The 16,204-nt window shown below is 53.1% G+C and overlaps 1 protein-coding gene across 4 annotated transcripts; it reads left to right on the top strand.

Annotated features, from left to right (window-relative positions):
- The first annotated feature begins 375 nt into the window (after positions 1–375).
- YTHDF1 (YTH N6-methyladenosine RNA binding protein F1) lies at positions 376–14,623 on the top strand. Of its 4 annotated transcripts, none has more exons than XM_036901748.2 (6): positions 376–626; positions 930–954; positions 2,034–2,113; positions 9,860–11,380; positions 11,964–12,050; positions 13,358–14,623. In XM_036901748.2, the coding sequence occupies exons 1-6, from the start codon at positions 600–602 to the stop codon at positions 13,382–13,384; spliced, it is 1,767 nt and encodes a 588-aa protein (XP_036757643.2). In that variant the 5' UTR covers positions 376–599; the 3' UTR covers positions 13,385–14,623. The 4 variants fall into 4 exon arrangements, with proteins under 4 accessions (XP_036757643.2, XP_036757644.2, XP_036757645.2 ...); XM_036901749.2 differs by lacking the exon at positions 13,358–14,623 and adding an exon at positions 12,833–13,223; XM_036901750.2 differs by lacking the exon at positions 11,964–12,050 and having other exon boundaries at positions 379–626.
- The last annotated feature ends 1,581 nt before the right edge of the window (positions 14,624–16,204 follow it).

The raw sequence follows: 16,204 nt of genomic DNA, 5'->3' as shown, positions 1-16,204 counted from the left end.
GCACTCGCTAGCACGGAGTCTTCAGACCTCGATAAGCAGGCGGGTGCCGCGGGCCACGGCTCACCCCAGCCAGACCTGGCACGTTTCCCGCTGCCGCGCCTGCGCTCGAGGCCCGGCAGGTGCACACCTGAGCCGGCAGCCCGCGGACCCTGCGGCGCCGGAGAAACGCCCACGTGACTTCCCGGACTCTCTCCGCCCTCTTCCCGACCCCGTCCCTGTCTCCGCCCCCTCAGCGCGAGACTGGGAGCGGAGCGCGAGATCCGTCCTGCAGGGCGGCTGCGCGCAGGCGCAGCGCGTGGATGCTGGTCGGCACTCCCGGCTTGCCCCGCGCGCGCTGACGTTCCGCAGCGTCGTCCCCGCCGTCGCCGCCGTCGCCATTGGAGTCGGCACCTCGTCCGTGCGTCCGGTCCGGCTCGCCGCCCTGCGTCGCGCCCCGGGAGCTGTCCGCGCGCCCAGCAGCCGCCGCCGCCGCCCTGCCGGGGCCGGGGAGGAGGCGGCGGGCCCGGGACCGCGAGAGCGCGGTGACAGACCCGGCCTCGCGGGGAGGCCCGAGCGAGCGGGCGCCCCGGCCCCGCGCCGCGCCGGGCTGTTCATGAAGCATGTCGGCCACCAGCGTGGACCCCCAGGTAGCGGACGGGCCGGGGGCCGCGAGGCTAGGGGTTGAGGGCGGGGGGCCGCGGGGCTGGGGGCCGGGAGCTGCCGGGCTGGGGGTCGGGCCAGGGTCACGGAGTTGGGGGCCGAGGGCGGGGGCCAGGGGCCGGGGTGTCAGGGTGGGCATCGCGCGGCCCGGTCGTGGCGCCGAGGGCCGGGGTCGCGTGTGGCCCGGGGCCGTTCGGGTTCCTGGGAGGGGTTTGTTTTCCTGAATAACTTTGTGTTTCCCTTTCCCCCGGGTTTTGTCTGCTGGCACGTCCCGGCCTGCGGCGGTGCAGAGAACAAAAGGGCAAGATAATAAAGGTAAGCAAAGCTGGGCGCTCTGTCCGTGCCATGCAGAGGAGGAGAAGGCAGGAGCTCGCTGAGAAACAGCCAGACCATGTGGGCTAGAAAAGGTCTGGGAAGCGGCCTCTAGAACCGGAAACTTCTCGCCTGAGCTTCAGGGAGATGAAACTTTAGGTTGTAATATTTGGGAAGATTTGATGGTTGAAAACTGGATTTTTCAAGGAAAAGTAAGTAAATGGGTGGTGAGAATGATTTCGTCCTTCCCACCTCGGAGCGTTGATTTGGGTGGGGAAAGGGAAGGGCTGCAGGGCCGAGAGACCTGCCTGTGTGCAGCCGGTGTAAGGGGCTGGCTCTGGGGACACCCACCAGCCCTGGCCCTGAAGCCAGCTCCATTCCTCAGTGGTTGCAGCCCTGGTAGTCTAAGGCTCTTGTAGTGCCCTTGCTTAGGGTGAACCCCCAAAACCTGGTCTTGTGAGAACCTGTAAGTGACACTTCATGTTTACTTGGAAGACTGTTTTTAACCAGTGTGTGTGTTACTCGGGCGTAACCAAATATGGTTCATTGTGTTCTAACTTTGGAAAAGGCCCAGTGCTCTATTTACTTTTCCTCTCCTTTCTGGGCTGAGCATTGTGACAGTGGAAAATAAGTGGAGAGCCAGATAAAAAAGAACTCAGAAACACCATTCAGTTAGGGTTTTCCCAGCCCCAGCACTAAAAGTTTCCTGGTCCTCTCTGACCAGAACATAGCTGGTCTTGGAGAAGCACCATCCTTTACTCGGCATATGTAGATCTTAGATTGTATCATTGTTACCAAAACCTGGGTCTGAGTTCTTGCATTGTTTTGTCTGACCTGTGTTCCATCAGCATCTACCAAATTATGATCAGATCTATATCAAAAACTGCAACATGGATTATTGAGTTTTGCATCTCCATTTTTACTGGTTGGATAAGTATCACTTCTGTCATGATTGTGTCCATTTTTAACTAAAAGCAATTTCTCCTAGAAATTAATGAACATAGGCTTTACTACCTTTAATTTCTGTGCTTAGAAGAAATTTTTTAAATACTAAGGTAACATTTTGCAACTTCTTGTTCCAGTACAAAATGGTTCTTTGCATCAGAAGGATACAGTTCATGACAATGACTTTGAGCCCTACCTTTCTGGACAGTCAAATCAGGTGAGTTTGTTTTCTTACATATATTTTTTGAGTTTTGTAATATGCTTTTACTGCCAAATTTTGACTTTATTATCCTAAACAGCAAAAGAGCAGAAACTTCACAGTCTCTAGAATAGAAAAGCTTGCTGGTGCAGGCTTGACGACCAGCTTTGTGTCTTTGTGGGGCGTGGGTGCGATTCAGCTGGTGTCCTCTCTGCAGGAAGTGGCCCCCACGGGGGCTGGCCTGCGAGTGGAGTGACAGTTGGCCTCAGTGTTGGCGGGTCAGTGATACACTGCCTGTGACGAAAGGGAGGGGCAGGTAGTTCTCGGAAGCTTCTGGTGAGTTATTCTTAGCTCTGGACAATTGAAATTGTGGTCCAGGAGAGCAGCTACAGAGCTGGACTCTGGAGCCAGACTCTGGCTTTGGGTTCAAATCTTACCTCCACAGCCGATGGACTGGGGGACACTTCCTCAGGTGGCTTGCCCTGCCCGTGCCTCTGTTTCCTTTCTGTAGAACGGGTAGTCGTAACTGTTCGTGGACTTGTTGGAGGATGACATGAGGTGGCGTGCATAAAGCTCTGAGGTGGTACCTGCTACAGGCCCAGTAAATCACAGCTGCCTCATTTTCTTGGCATGTCAGGGTTTCTCAGCCTTGGCACTTTGGACTGAAAGGTTCTGTTTCAGAGGCTGTCTTGTGCATTGTGGGGATACTTAGCAGCCTCCTGGGCCTTCATCCACAAGGTGCCGCTAGGAACTTCACTGTCCTCTGACCACCAAAAAATGTCTCCTGGGGGATTAAAACTGCTAGGGTGGTTGGAGTTTAGGTTTGAGCATAATGGGTGTTGCTTTTAAAATGTACAGTGCACATTTGCTTGAGAATAAAAGCAGGCTTTGCTTCAACACCATGGTGGAACAAGCCAGTCTGCCTGTTTTCTTGCTAATCTGCTCTTCTGTGAAGTGTCTGAGAACTGCTTAGAACTTGTCCCCATCCTCCTCCTTCCTTCCATCTCACTTGGCAAGGTAGCACCTAGGGTCCCCTGAGAATCTGCCCCTCCTGGGCAGGACCAGATACCGCAGAGTAACTGACCTGGCCTCGGTGCTGGGCTCCAGCCAGAGAGGATGGCAGGAAGTCAGAGGGACTCTGTTTTTCACTCTCCTACATGAGTTGGATACTGTAGCGGTAGTGGGTATTACATTTTAACTGAAAAAAGGTGCTTGTTTCACTACACGTGAAATATGTTTTTATGAAGTAGGAGCATATGTGTTACTTGGGAGGATTTCTTGAAAAATGGTGACGATTTCTAGTGTCAGTGGGGTATTCAGAGCTCCACTTTGCCCTGAGGAAGCCAGTGAGCAGCCTTAAAACAGCCCCTTTGGCCTGTGTATTAGGATGTGTGCTTACCAGTGAGATGAGTTATTGCATGTTATGTAAGAGTAAAGCCATGCTCTTGATGACAGATTTTCTAGAAATGGCCAAGTGTTGTAGAGGTTAGGAAGCATGTAACACGGGAGAATTCTTAGATTCTAATTTTCCTGGACCTTTGGTTTTGTAGGTGAAGAAACTGAGGCCCAAAGAGGCCCTGGCTTGCCTGGTGGTGGAAAGTGTGTGGCAGAGCCAGGTTCCTGACTGACAGAGTGGGGTGCTTCTTTCCCAGGAGGCAGAAGGGGCTCCTCTCTTCGTGTTTGTTCACATGGGCCATAGACAGCGTGCCCTCCTTGCAGTCTGGAGGCTCTTGGGAACTGGTATGACCTCTAGTTTTGGGCTCTCCTGATGAAAAGTCCTGTTTAGAAAAATGCTATCTTGAATTTTGTTCCCATTTCTCAGATTGAGAATATGTAATGTCCAGCTAGCCAGAGTGCTCTAAGAGAGAGAGAGAGCTCATGTGCATGCGAGAGAGCGTTCTGTGTAGCTGGTAGCAAAAAACTTGTCATCCTGTTGGTGTGTCAGTCCTCACTGAGTTATTCCTGAGCGTGAGAAACTGCACGTGTTAACAGGGTGTGATTTTGTGAGTGACTCTGTTAAAACACACACACACACCTGGGGAGCTGTCACCGCCGCGGACGTTGTGCATAGAGCCATCAGCCTGTGGTAGTCTTTGTTTAGCCCTGTTGTTTGTGGAGGCTGGCTGGGGGCTGCTGTGGCTTTTCTGTTCTGTGAGGCCTTCATACCTGTTCTGTGAGGACTTGCGGGGTGTTCACAAGCACGCCTTTTATGATGACTTGGTTCCACCTGCAATTTGTTGTAGTGGGTGGGTTGTCCTCCAGGCAGGTGGTTCTTCCTCAGAAAGGCCTTGGCTGCTGCTTCTGGAAGGCATTTTCCTGCCTAGCTGCCCCTAGGAGCATCCTGATGGGGCAGCTGTGGGCCTCTCTGTGAAGTGTCAGGCAGCCCTAGGAAGTGAGCCGGGGAGGGCTCTGGAGGGCTGCCTGTCCTGCCTGCCTGCCCAGGGCTTCCGACTTTTCTGACTGGGAAAGGTGAGGAAGGACCCAAAGGACCCAGAGAAGATCCCATGCAGAGTGTCAAAGGCATGGCCCCGGAGCTTGGTGTGGGTGCCCTGCCGACCACCAGGCCCCGTGTGCGGCACTGAGGGAGGTGAGGTAGCTGAGGGCGGCTGGTCTGCTTCCGCGGCGCCCGACTGCCGGCAGGTCCGCTTGTTTGTCCAGTAACGTGAGACGGACAGAGGGGAATGAAAGTGAACTCCGTCTGTCCTCTTGCAGTGCTTCAGTTGTGTGCTAAGTATATTAGAAAACATTTGCTTTATGAGAAAGGTGTGTAGATTTTCCTGTTCCCAGTTCCATTGTGGATGTTTGTACTCATTTAAGCCTATCTGCAAGTGTTTTAGATAGCCACACTGTCAGTCACGTTCTGATGTGAGGATTGATGGCCACAGAGAGCAGAGCCCCTTAAGGTGTCGGGTGTGTGGTTTACCAGTCAGGATCTCACGGGCTTTCAGTGTCACATCTCTTCGAGTACCTGGTGTACACCATCTCTCCAAGACTCTTAGGTGGTTAAGTCGAAATTCATACCCCTTTACTCTTTTTGCAAGAGCTTCTGTCATCTAGCCTCGAGAGATGCTTCAGCTTAAAGAGACAGACTTGTCTTAAAAATCGCGCTGAGCTGTCCCCCAGGGCTTCTGCCACATTTTGGATGGTGTTTTCACCTAGCAGCACAAAGCCAGGCTAAACTGATGCCTTGCCAGGTTGTCTGCTCTCTGAGAAGACCCGGAATACGCTGAGTACATGGCTTACTGCTGTGGTGGGCTGTTCTGGTGGGCCTGGGACGACCAGCGGGGTCAGTGGGGAGCCCTTGGTCAGGTGGGCATTTTCCTGGCATAGGTTCTTGTAGGTGCATCTGAAAGCTGTTAAAACAAGTACACTTGGTGGACACTTGTCATGAAATGAGCTGGCAGTGCAATGTTAATGTACCGTCAAGCTGCTCAAAACTGTGCCTCGAGGCATGACACAAATGCAGAAATGCCGTGGGTGTCAGAAATGGCACGCCCCACATGTGACCAGCCAGCTGAGGGGCTGAAACTGCAGCCCTGAGCCAGGGGAGCCAGCGGTGCTCCGCGCCCTCAGGCTTCCTCTGAGGAAGGCGGAGCTGTGGGCAGGCCGTGGGGTGGGTGGGGCCTCAGCCCTGGGCTCCGAGCTGGCTTCCCAGCAGTCTGTCACTTTGTGGCTGCTTCCATAGTTGCCCTTGATATTTTTCTTTTTAAGGAATTTGTTCAGGGTTTTTCTGTTGTGTTGTTTGCTTGTTGAAGTAAATGCTTGTCAGCCTCCCCAGAGATGTTCTGTCTGCCTTGGGTTTCTAAAGGGTCCTGTCTCCCTCCATCTGCTCCGTACTTTAATGGCTGAGTCACTTCATTGTTTGTGGAACTTGAAGTATTGGGGTAGTTTCAGAATTCCTTCCTTCTCAGAAGAGCAGACATAGGAAGCAAACTCGCAACTTTAAGTGGTTCTGGTCATTCAGAATGAGAGTTTATTTCTTCCTTCCTTTCTTTTTAAATGGGGTTAATTTTTAGTATCTTTCTAGAATAAATTTATGGCTTTATTGTGTTTTACTGTTTGTTTTTTTCAAAGAAAGTGATCTGAGGATAGTTGCTGAAATTTATACTTTGTTTGGTGTGCCAGTTGTTTGCCATTTCTGACTTGGTCACAGGAAGGCACCCTAGCAGTCCAGTGTTTTTGCCTTGAAGACCTGTTGGCCTCCTTTTTCTGAGGCCCTCTGTTATACCAACAGCTGTATTGTAGAAGCCTCACATGTAGGCCTGTAAGGGTGGTGGTTCTATGTGCATTGTCCTGAAAAGGCTGGTTCTGTGCTGCTCATTGATGGAGCCACGCATGCCTGCCCAGCGGTATTAAAGTGCCAAGGGACAGCCTGGCATTTGTGTACCCTGTCCCCAAGAAGTGGACTTCCTATTCATAACCTCAGATGCACGCAGCACACCAGGCGGACTGCTTGTTTGATGTCACCCAAGCCGTGTTGAGGAGTCTTTGGGTCTCAGCGTATCTTGTCCAGAGAGCACTCCTGGTGAGCATGCTCCGCTGGGTGGGCTGGGTGGGCTGTGCCCACCATGGATGTGCTGACAGGTGCTGTGCGTTTCACAAGCAGCCTGTGCTCTGTGTTTTCAGTTGGCGGGGTTGCATTCCAGTTCACCTTTGACGTACACCTATGACTTTAATTTTGTTGTAAGTTCAGGCCAGAACAGTGGCCCCATGTGCTACAGACATGGCAAGGAAGGGAGGGTGTGTGGTGTACGCTGCAGCCTGATGTTTCATTGTCTGAACAGCTCATGGGGGATAATAACATCTCCAGGTTTTCTTGCTAGACAAAATTATTTCTCTCAAATAGCTTTGCAAATTAATTTGCAGCTTTACTTCCAGAACTTTGAGGGAAATACGGCAGGGATAGTAGGAAGTGGGCTGCTGGTAAGATTGGGGTAAAGATGAAATTAATCTCTCTGCACAGCCTGCTGCATGGCCTTGTGAGCCCATGAGGGAGGGACAGCAGCAGGCTCTTGAGGTCATGGCGAGGCACTGAGCCCTACGCTGAGGAGCCCCGTGCTGAGGATGTGTGAGGGGCAGTGTGATGGGGCAGGGTGCTGGCTGGGACACCACTGGCAGGCTTGCCACCACTTGTCTGGGAGCTCTTACTGAACTGCAACTTCATCTGGGAGCTTGAAGTGAGGGTTTTTGGTTCTTTTTGTATGAATTCACGTGTTTAAAAAGCCCTGCAGTCCAAGTGGTGTCAGGATCTTTGAGTGAGCTGCAGCTGCTGCACAGTGACCCCTGCCCGCAGCTGCTGTGTACTGGCAGATCACAGGAGGGGGTGGCAGGCGTCTGGAGGCTACCACTCCTCTTCCAGGTGGCCTGCCCTGGAGGTGGGGACTGGAGATGCAGGGTTGAGTGGCAGCAGCTGGGGTGCCTCACCTTTCCTCTGGACAAGGCCGGGCTGCAAGTATCTGAGAACAGCCTGTCTGCGCAGTGGTGTGACTGGGATGCTAGGTCTGCCGTTTAACAGGAACACTTGAGATGGATTCTGAAGGACGTTAAATTATTAACACAAGCCGTCTCATGTCCTAAAGGGTGACGTCTTATGGTTGGAGTTTAAGTGTCATTTGGAAGTGAGGTCCCGGCTGGTGGGGGTCTTGTAGAGAGTACAGGGCTCTGGCCGTGCTGCCATTGCTCTGGTTGGTTTTGTGGCCAAGTAAATGGTTACATTGCCACACAGCCGCCTGGATCTCCTCCCGAGCACCCTCCTTGTATGGGAGGGAGGCCAGGCTGATGTGAACACAGCTCTGCGGCCGAGAGTGGGCCCGACTGACCTCCCTTTGGAAGGGTCCAAGGGCACCGAGGTGAGAGTGCAGAGGCTTATGCCCCAGCAGCTGCCCCTTGCCTCACCGAGCAGGTCCTCTGCCCAAGCCTCCCGGCGGTGCACTCCTGCCTGTCTGACCTGCTGGAAAGGTTGGGCCCACGCTGGGTCCCGGCAGATGGAGTAGAGACCACATAAAGTAATGGGGCCGGAATCACTGAGCTCCTTTCAAGGGAAGGGAGCACAGGCCATTTCCGTGCTTCTTGAACATGATTGGTGCACATTTATTGTCCCCTCCCCCACTTTTTTTTCCATTTCCTGAGGATTTTGAGGATATTTGCTTCCAGGGAAACAGTACTGCATGTTCAGAGGTGATTCTGGAATAGTCTGCCGTCAGGTGGAACAGCCAACAGGAAGGAGCTTCGATTCCTGAAGTGCCCCAGGAATCCTTGGATGGGACGGAGGCAGGAGGTGGCACTGGGATGGGACAGGTGGCAGGGCAACCGCCATCGTGTGGGGCTGGGATGTGCTGAGGGACTGTCCTGCTCTCCGCAGCATCTCACGGAGGGGGGTCTGGACAGTCACTGGCTGTTCTCAGCCCTGTGGCTCGGGGCTGGCATGGGAGGCCACACCCACCACACAGCCCCCCTCTCCGTGGGTTGGGGCAGTGTGTCTGCGTCACCTGAAGACAGGCGGACTGGGCGGAAGTGTCTGGCCAGTGCCCTTCACGTAGCACCTTGAGGTTGGTTGGGGGAAGTGGGGCAGGGGAGGGGACTACTGAGAAACCAGAAGCGGTGGCACCGGCTAGAGGGCCCCACTTTCCTTCTCAGCCTTCCTGCCCGTAGGCAAGCTGCCCTGGGCAGGGAGCCTCCCCACCCCACACTTTCTGCTCCTTGGCACTCCCATGCTGCTCCCACCCCTTAAGTAGCTAGACAGTGGGATGGCATGAGAGGCCCAGTCTGAGCAGACCCCGGATGAGTCTGTCCCTAAGGAGATGCCTGCCCAGAAGTGCTGACCTGGGTCTGAACCCGTCTTCTGGGCAGCTTTATGGAGACCCTTAAGGTGGGGCCTGCTGTGGTCCAGCCACTTAAACAACCTTGCTCTGGAGTCCCGGTCACCACACACAGGTGTGTTTCTCAGTAAGGGGGCCATAGGGAGGCTGGAGCCCAGAGGGTGGGCTCCTCCAACCCAGAGAGCAGAGCGGATGCCTGATCTTGGCAAGGAGTGGAGCAGCCAGGCCCCTCCGAGAGCCCAAGGGCAGGCTCAGAAAGTGGTGGGGCTGGGGGTGTCAGGGATGTGAGGTGGCAAGAGCCCTTTGGCCTCAGAGGTGGGAGCATGCTGTCAGGAAGGGCATGTGGAAGGGGCCTCTGATGTGGCCCTCAGTAGGTGGCGATTAGTCCTGTAGGTCAAGAGTAGGAAAGGGTGTTCCGGGGCCGGGACCCCCAGTGTGGGTTGAGTAATGAGGGAGCTTGAGGTCTGTTTGTGGGGCAGGCTGCCCTCTAGCCCCGAATGCCCCAGCTCGCTGTTGGCAAACCTTACTGCCTCTGTGAAGTTGTTCTCACTTTCTGATATGTGGCTTTAGGTGTCAGTGTCCATCGTAAACACACTTGCCAGTAGACAGATCAGTCTTTATCCTGGGCTCCTTTGTGTGGATTGCTTCTTCCAGGTAGAGAAGGGGTTTCTGCCTGGGTTGCTGGACGCCTGCTCCAGTGGCCGAGCTTAGTCACTTCACTTGACCCCAGAGCAGTGCAGATGAGGCTTTAGATCTGGAGGTGACTGTCTAGATGGCGTCCCTGCTGACTTGTCTCTGTCTTTGATGACCTTCCCTCTCCTGTTGAATTGGTAGCCAGGCTGTACAGGTCTCATTTCTGATCAGCACTGAAGAAAGAGGTGGTCATCATTTTTGGTGTCTCTGTGTTCTGGAAGCAGCCTAACTCGTCACATGCTTGTCTCTGCAGAGTAACAGTTACCCCTCCATGGCTGATCCCTACCTGCCCAGCTATTACCCACAGTCCATCGGATTTCCGTACTCTCTCAATGAGGCGCCATGGTCTACCGGAGGGGACCCTCCAGTCCCATACCTCACCACTTACGGACAGCTCAGTAATGGAGACCATCATTTTATGCATGATGCTGTTTTTGGGCAGCCTGGGGGCCTGGGGAGCAACATCTATCAGCACAGGTTTAATTTTTTCCCTGAAAACCCTGCTTTTTCAGCCTGGGGGACAAGTGGGTCTCAGGGGCAGCAGGCTCAGAGTTCAGCCTACGGGAGCAGTTACACCTACCCACCAAGCTCCCTGGGCGGCACGATTGTGGACGGGCAGACAGGCTTTCACAGCGACACCCTCAACAAAGCTCCTGGAATGAACAGCCTGGAGCAGGGCATGGTGGGCCTGAAGATTGGGGATGTCGCCACCTCTGTAGTCAAGACAGTGGGGTCTGTTGTCAGCAGTGTGGCGATGACTGGCGTCCTTTCTGGCAACGGTGGGACAAACGTGAACATGCCAGTTTCGAAGCCAACCTCCTGGGCTGCCATTGCCAGCAAGCCGGCCAAACCACAGCCGAAAATGAAAGCAAAGAGTGGACCTGTGATTGGGGGTGCTCTGCCCCCTCCACCTATAAAGCATAACATGGACATTGGCACCTGGGACAACAAGGGGCCTGTGCCCAAGGCCCCAGCTGCCCAGCAGGTGCCATCCCCCCAGTCTGCCCCTCAGCCTCAGCCGGTTGTGCAGCCTCTGCCTGCTCAGCCTCCCCCTTTGACCCAACCGCAGTATCAGAGCCCTCAGCAGCCACCACAAACCCGCTGGGTCGCCCCTCGAAACAGAAACGCGGCATTTGGGCAGGCTGGGGGGCCCGGCAGCGACAGTAACTCTCCTGGAAATGCCCAGCCTAACTCTGCCCTGAGCTCAGAATCCCACCCTGTGCTTGAGAGACTGAAGGCCGCCCACAGCTACAACCCCGAAGAGTTTGACTGGAATCTCAAGAGCGGCCGCGTGTTCATAATAAAGAGCTACTCTGAGGACGACATCCACCGCTCCATCAAGTACTCCATCTGGTGCAGCACCGAGCACGGCAACAAGCGCCTGGACGGCGCCTTCCGCTCCCTGGGCAGCAGGGGGCCCGTCTACCTGCTCTTCAGCGTCAACGGGAGCGGGCACTTCTGCGGGGTGGCTGAGATGAAGTCACCCGTGGACTACGGCACGAGCGCGGGGGTCTGGTCTCAGGACAAGTGGAAGGGCAAGTTCGACGTGAAGTGGATTTTTGTCAAGGACGTGCCCAACAGCCAGCTGCGGCACATCAGGCTGGAGAACAACGACAATAAGCCGGTCACAAACTCCCGGGACACCCAGGAGGTGCCCCTGGAGAGGGCCAGGCAAGTGCTGAAGATCATCGCCTCCTACAAGCACACGACCTCCATCTTCGACGACTTTTCCCACTATGAGAAGCGCCAGGAGGAGGAGGAGGAGGTGCGCAAGGTGAGCCTGCGTCTCAGCACGGGCACCAGGAGGGGTGGGAGTCTGCCAGGCGAGCGAGAGCTGCGCCTGCGAGCTGCGCCCACAGTTCCCAGTGCTCCTGGGCAGCTCGGCGCAGGCGGCATTGCCTGGGCTTGTCCAGGCATGGCCCCCAGGTGGTGGCATTTGGGTGTCACTCCGGAACTTCTGATCCTTCTGCAGTTTTTAAGGTTGGGACTACTGTGCACATTCATTATAAAGAACTTGAGGGTAACTTACGGTTCTCATGAGTTGTGACCTTCTTTAACAGTACTTCCTAGCTTTTGTCAAATCAGAAACACATAGAAATCGTGTTCTGTGACTCGGGGGTGGACGGAGAGGCCTCGGGCTGCAGGCCTGGGGGCTGCGAGGGCCTCTAGGGGTGCAGCCCTCAGCAGTTGGGAAGCTGGTCTAGAGGTCGTTGCTGATTTTGCTCTTAAAAACCCACATATCCTGCTGCCCTGTGCTGTTTGGAAACTTGAATGGGCTGCATCTAGGTAGTAAAGAGAAGTAAGTGGCAGTTAGCTTTGGAATGGGGACAGTTGTGACAGTGTGTGTGCACACCCAGAACCAGCCATGGAAGTGGGTCTCTGAGCTTGTCCCTGCTTCCTGGCACCGCAGAGGAGCCCCGGGACCCGGCTGTTACAGCTCTCCGGTGAGCATCTGTCTGCTGTGCACGGGAATGGGGTTCACATGTCCATAAACTGGCCCAGAAATGGGGAAAATAAAGGTGGGGTGACATGCTTCATGAATCTGCTTTGTTTGAGAGAGAGCATCCTGAGATTTTCTCCTGCTTTTTTTTTGTAATAAAACATCCTTTCTTTCATAAAATGACTAATAGGTGGGTTTTCGGTCTTACTCCAGTCCTCCATATTTTAAACAAAGCATTACGCGTCTGTGAGCTGAACGCCTAAAGCATTTTCAGGAGAAAGGTGTGTACATGGGGCACACGGGCTGCGACACAGTTTGCAAAATTTTGGGAATGGAGAAATTTTTGTTTGTTTGTTTTGGAGAAAAGAGAAGGGCCAGCTCATTCACTTTTTGTTTTGGAGAAAAGAGAAGGGCCAGCTATTTATTCCAATTCACTGGATTCCTAATAGATGTTAGCTCTTTTAGATATAAAATAAAACATTGAATTGCTGAGTTTATGGGGGGGGCAGTGATCACTGGTAATGAAACTTCAGGTCCTTGGGCAGCTTGCAGTGGCTTTGTTTTGTGTGTGTGGTTTTATCTCATATACCATAATTCTTGGGCCTTTTCTTTTTTCTTTTGGTGTCATTAATCTACAATTACATGAGGAACATTATGTTTACTCTTGGGCCGTTTCTTGAAGCCCACTAAGTTCTGAAGGTTGTGATGAGCTTAGGGATCAGGTTCTGTCCCCAAGGTGGTTGGTGTTTTTAAGGACCTATTGTCCGAAAATTTGAGTTGTGGCAGCTAGGTCCTTAGGGGCTATGTCAGTGAGTCGGGGGTGTCTGTGGGGCACCTGCTGCCAGACCCGTGGCATTCGGGCTCAGAGCTGCCCCTGCCCAGCATGCCTGAGAGAGGTCTGAGGTCCTACCAGGACCTGGAGTGGCTCCCGCCCTGGACCAGGGTCTCCGTCTCACGCCGAATGGAGTTGTAGCCTTGGGAGGAGACACTGGGGTGGTTTCTGACCATCCTAATGAGAAACCAGGCGGGCAGACGTGGGGAAAGATTTGGACATGAGGCCTGGGCTTGTCGGACACACCCTGGGGGAGATGGTTCCCTCTGTGGTAGGAAACAAACCTGGCCCACGGGGCCGTGCCTAAAGCAGGTGTGTGCAGTGGGGAGGTGGTCATCAGCCTGGGTGGCCTGGCTGGTCCCAGCAGGGAGCACAGGTCCAGACCTGTGGCCACCGCGGCAGCCTGGGACCTCACTCGGGAGGGGGTTTGCACAGCAAGGCCCCTCGGTGTTAAACTTCTTTCTTCTTTCTTTTCACAGGAACGGCAGAACCGAAACAAACAATAAGGGTGAACCAGCGTCTTATATGTTCTAAATGGACTGAAAAGTTTAAGAGAATGCGTGCTTGGTGCTGTCTTCTTGTGCAGGGCCCAACTCGTTGCATCTTTATGCTCTTGTAGTTTATTTTTTGCCCGGATGGATTTGCATTCATTTGTATTTTTCCTATGTATAATAGTATTGTAGACCTCACTAATAAAGGAGTATGTTTTTTGTCAGCTTATCAATCAGACCTAATGCGAAATACAAATATCCTTAAAAACAAAGCAAAACAAAAAACCTATTACAACCCAAAGATTTGTTTGAATTTTGGCAGAAATTATGTTCTCGTATTCACAGTCCTTTAACGCCTTCACGTGAGACTTATTTCTCACCCTTCGTGCTTTGTAGTGAACATAAGAAACCATGAGCTGTCACTGGGTGTGTTCAGTTAAAGCACGTCTCCTCAGAATGCTGAAATCAACAGGTTAATGATCACTTTGTCCAGTTTACCGTTTTTATCATCTGTTATCTAAAATGCTAATCTGTCCATTGGATTTTCTACTAGGCGGATAAATTTTAGTTTTTCAAATTTGGTGGACATGCTGTTTCCTTGGGGCACCCGCCCTTCCCACAGCCTTGCACACCCACGGCAGGCACTTTGTCCCTACTCTGCTCTTTGGTCCGGCGGGGCAGTGACAGGACCCAGCACGTGAGGGTGTCGGCTCAGTGTCCAGGTGCTCTTGGTTCTAACTGCCCCTTTCTTGAGAATCCTGGTGCCGGTTTAAGGTTTTATGCCAGTGATGCTGAGCTTGAAGTGCAGGATCTGATGGTGCAGTGTGACAGGGGACACTGCCAAGTGTAAACTTCACCATGTACCTTTCTTTTTCCTGTTCAGTGGGTTAAAAAAAGCCAAAAACAAACCTTTTAGAAACTGAATTTGCTGTCCTGTTTTGTGGAAAGAGGGACCATTGAAGAACTTGCCGCCACCTGAAGTTTGAGTTTAAGCATGAAAAAGGTGCGCATGCCTGTCGCTCCAGCACACCGAACCTGCACGTGCCCGTTGTAGAGGACCTCACTGTTTAGAGAGCAGATACCTTTTGAAAACTATTTACTCCAAAGACCCTCAGTTAAAGTTTAAGCTGTATTTAGACTTGTATTTAGAACGCGCCACTCTCTGAACTGTTACTGCCTGTGTGGAGTCACGAACATCGGAGAACTTTTCCACTAGGAGAATACAAGCCTTAATAAACAATACCTATTTAGCAAGTTGGTGTCATTTCATTCTTTGTAAAACCCCTATTTTATGGGTTAGTGTGTTTTGGACTGCAGAGCTAGTTAAAGAGAGCTTGTTATCCAAAAGCCTGTGTGTGTCAGCATGTGAGCCTCGTTCTGGTCTCTGCGGCTGTGGGGGGCGGCGGCAGTGGTCCCCCAAGGCTGCAGGTGGTGGCTCCATGTGCCTCTCCTAACAGTCTCTGCTGACAAGATGAGAGTGACTTCCTAAAAATCCAGTCACCACCACCCCCAGCATTTTCCTGCAAGCCTTTCCGACTTAGTGGAAGTTGAGTGCCCTATTCCCACTGCCCAGATTCCAGCACTGTCCTCCCAGCCTGTCCCCACCTGTCTTCCATCTGTCCTTCAACTGGTCTTATTTCAGACTGTGGTACCAGCACCCCAGGTAACTCAAATGCATGTCATTAAGTGCACAGTGGGCTCACGGTATGTTTTCCTTGTGAGGTAAAACGTGCAGACTGACAAAAACTGTTACGTGCACATCTGCAGGGCTGACAGGCTGAGATGGAGATAAGGATACAGGACATTTGCATCAGCCCAGGATGCTTCCCCATGCCCTCTCGTGGGTGCTCACACCCACCTGGACTTAGTCTTTGGGTTAGGGGTATGCCAAGTGCATGCAGGGACATGAGTCCTGTGCTCTGGCAGGCCCAGGGTCCTCCCCACCTGGGGAATATTGTGCCAGTAAAATCGTTGCTAGGGTTTTATTTTGGAAAATGGCTTTAGACCCTGAGTATTCATTCATTCAGTGCCTTTTCTTACATGTGTTTGATCACTGGGCTCCCTTAGAGAGTAAGTGATTCCTAGCTCGTAAAGCGATTGTGAGCAGTGCACTAAGGTGAGCCCCTTACGGTGGGTGCCCACCCCTTAGTTTGAGTCAGAGCAACAAAGTTGGGGCTGTTGTAGGTGTGGAAACGGGCCAAGGAGCAGGGCCAGGCTGGCTTCGTGGCCTGTCCAGTGGGATCGGTTACCGTGGCCTGCGTACCTAGTCCTTAAGTGTCACCTGCTCAGAAGGCTTTCTCTGAACGTTGCCATCTTGTACCAGCTCCTTGGAGCAGAGCAGGCCACCTTGCCTGGCTTTCTGGCACCAAATGCATTGAGGAAGGGAAGACTACACTGTGGTGTGAAAGAATTAGGCTGCCATGTAATTCTGAACATGTTGGGTTTTGTGTACAAGGGGCTGCAAGTTAGTGTTTCCTCCCCGAAGCCAGTCGAGGGGCCCAATTTTTTTCCCCTTTGTCCCACCCAAAAGCATACCATGTTAGGGTTCTTAGTCCATGATGATCTCTTGGCCTGATGTGCTTCTTGAGGTCCCTCTGGCTCTAGAAGCTTCCTTGGAGGGTCTGATTGTAGTTGTGCAAACAGAAGCGTCCTGTAGGCTTGTCTGGTGTGTCACTGGCTGGGTTTGCAGGTGGCACTTTTGGGCCCAAAATTAAACTGCTGGTGAGAGGAAAGCGCACAGCGCGCTGACTTGGCCTCCAGCGGCCTCTGCCCGTCGGGGTCCTCACTGTCCACGGCAGAGGAGCTCTTGTCTTGCTGGACAAGCCAGAAGTGGCC

Source organism: Manis pentadactyla, chromosome 5, assembly GCF_030020395.1.
Source record: "Manis pentadactyla isolate mManPen7 chromosome 5, mManPen7.hap1, whole genome shotgun sequence".
NCBI classification, from domain to species: domain Eukaryota; kingdom Metazoa; phylum Chordata; class Mammalia; order Pholidota; family Manidae; genus Manis; species Manis pentadactyla.
Note: the sequence above shows the minus strand (reverse complement) of the source record. Positions and strands in the feature narration are given on the sequence as shown.

Bases quoted from the DNA above. Each gene is read 5' to 3' on its own strand.
- YTHDF1 (XM_036901748.2), top strand. From the start codon at position 600: ATGTCGGCCACCAGCGTGGACCCCCAG. The intron at 627-929 runs GTAGCGGACGGG...GCGGCGGTGCAG, and splicing joins CCACCAGCGTGGACCCCCAG to AGAACAAAAGGGCAAGATAA. The intron at 955-2,033 runs GTAAGCAAAGCT...TTCTTGTTCCAG, and splicing joins AAAAGGGCAAGATAATAAAG to TACAAAATGGTTCTTTGCAT.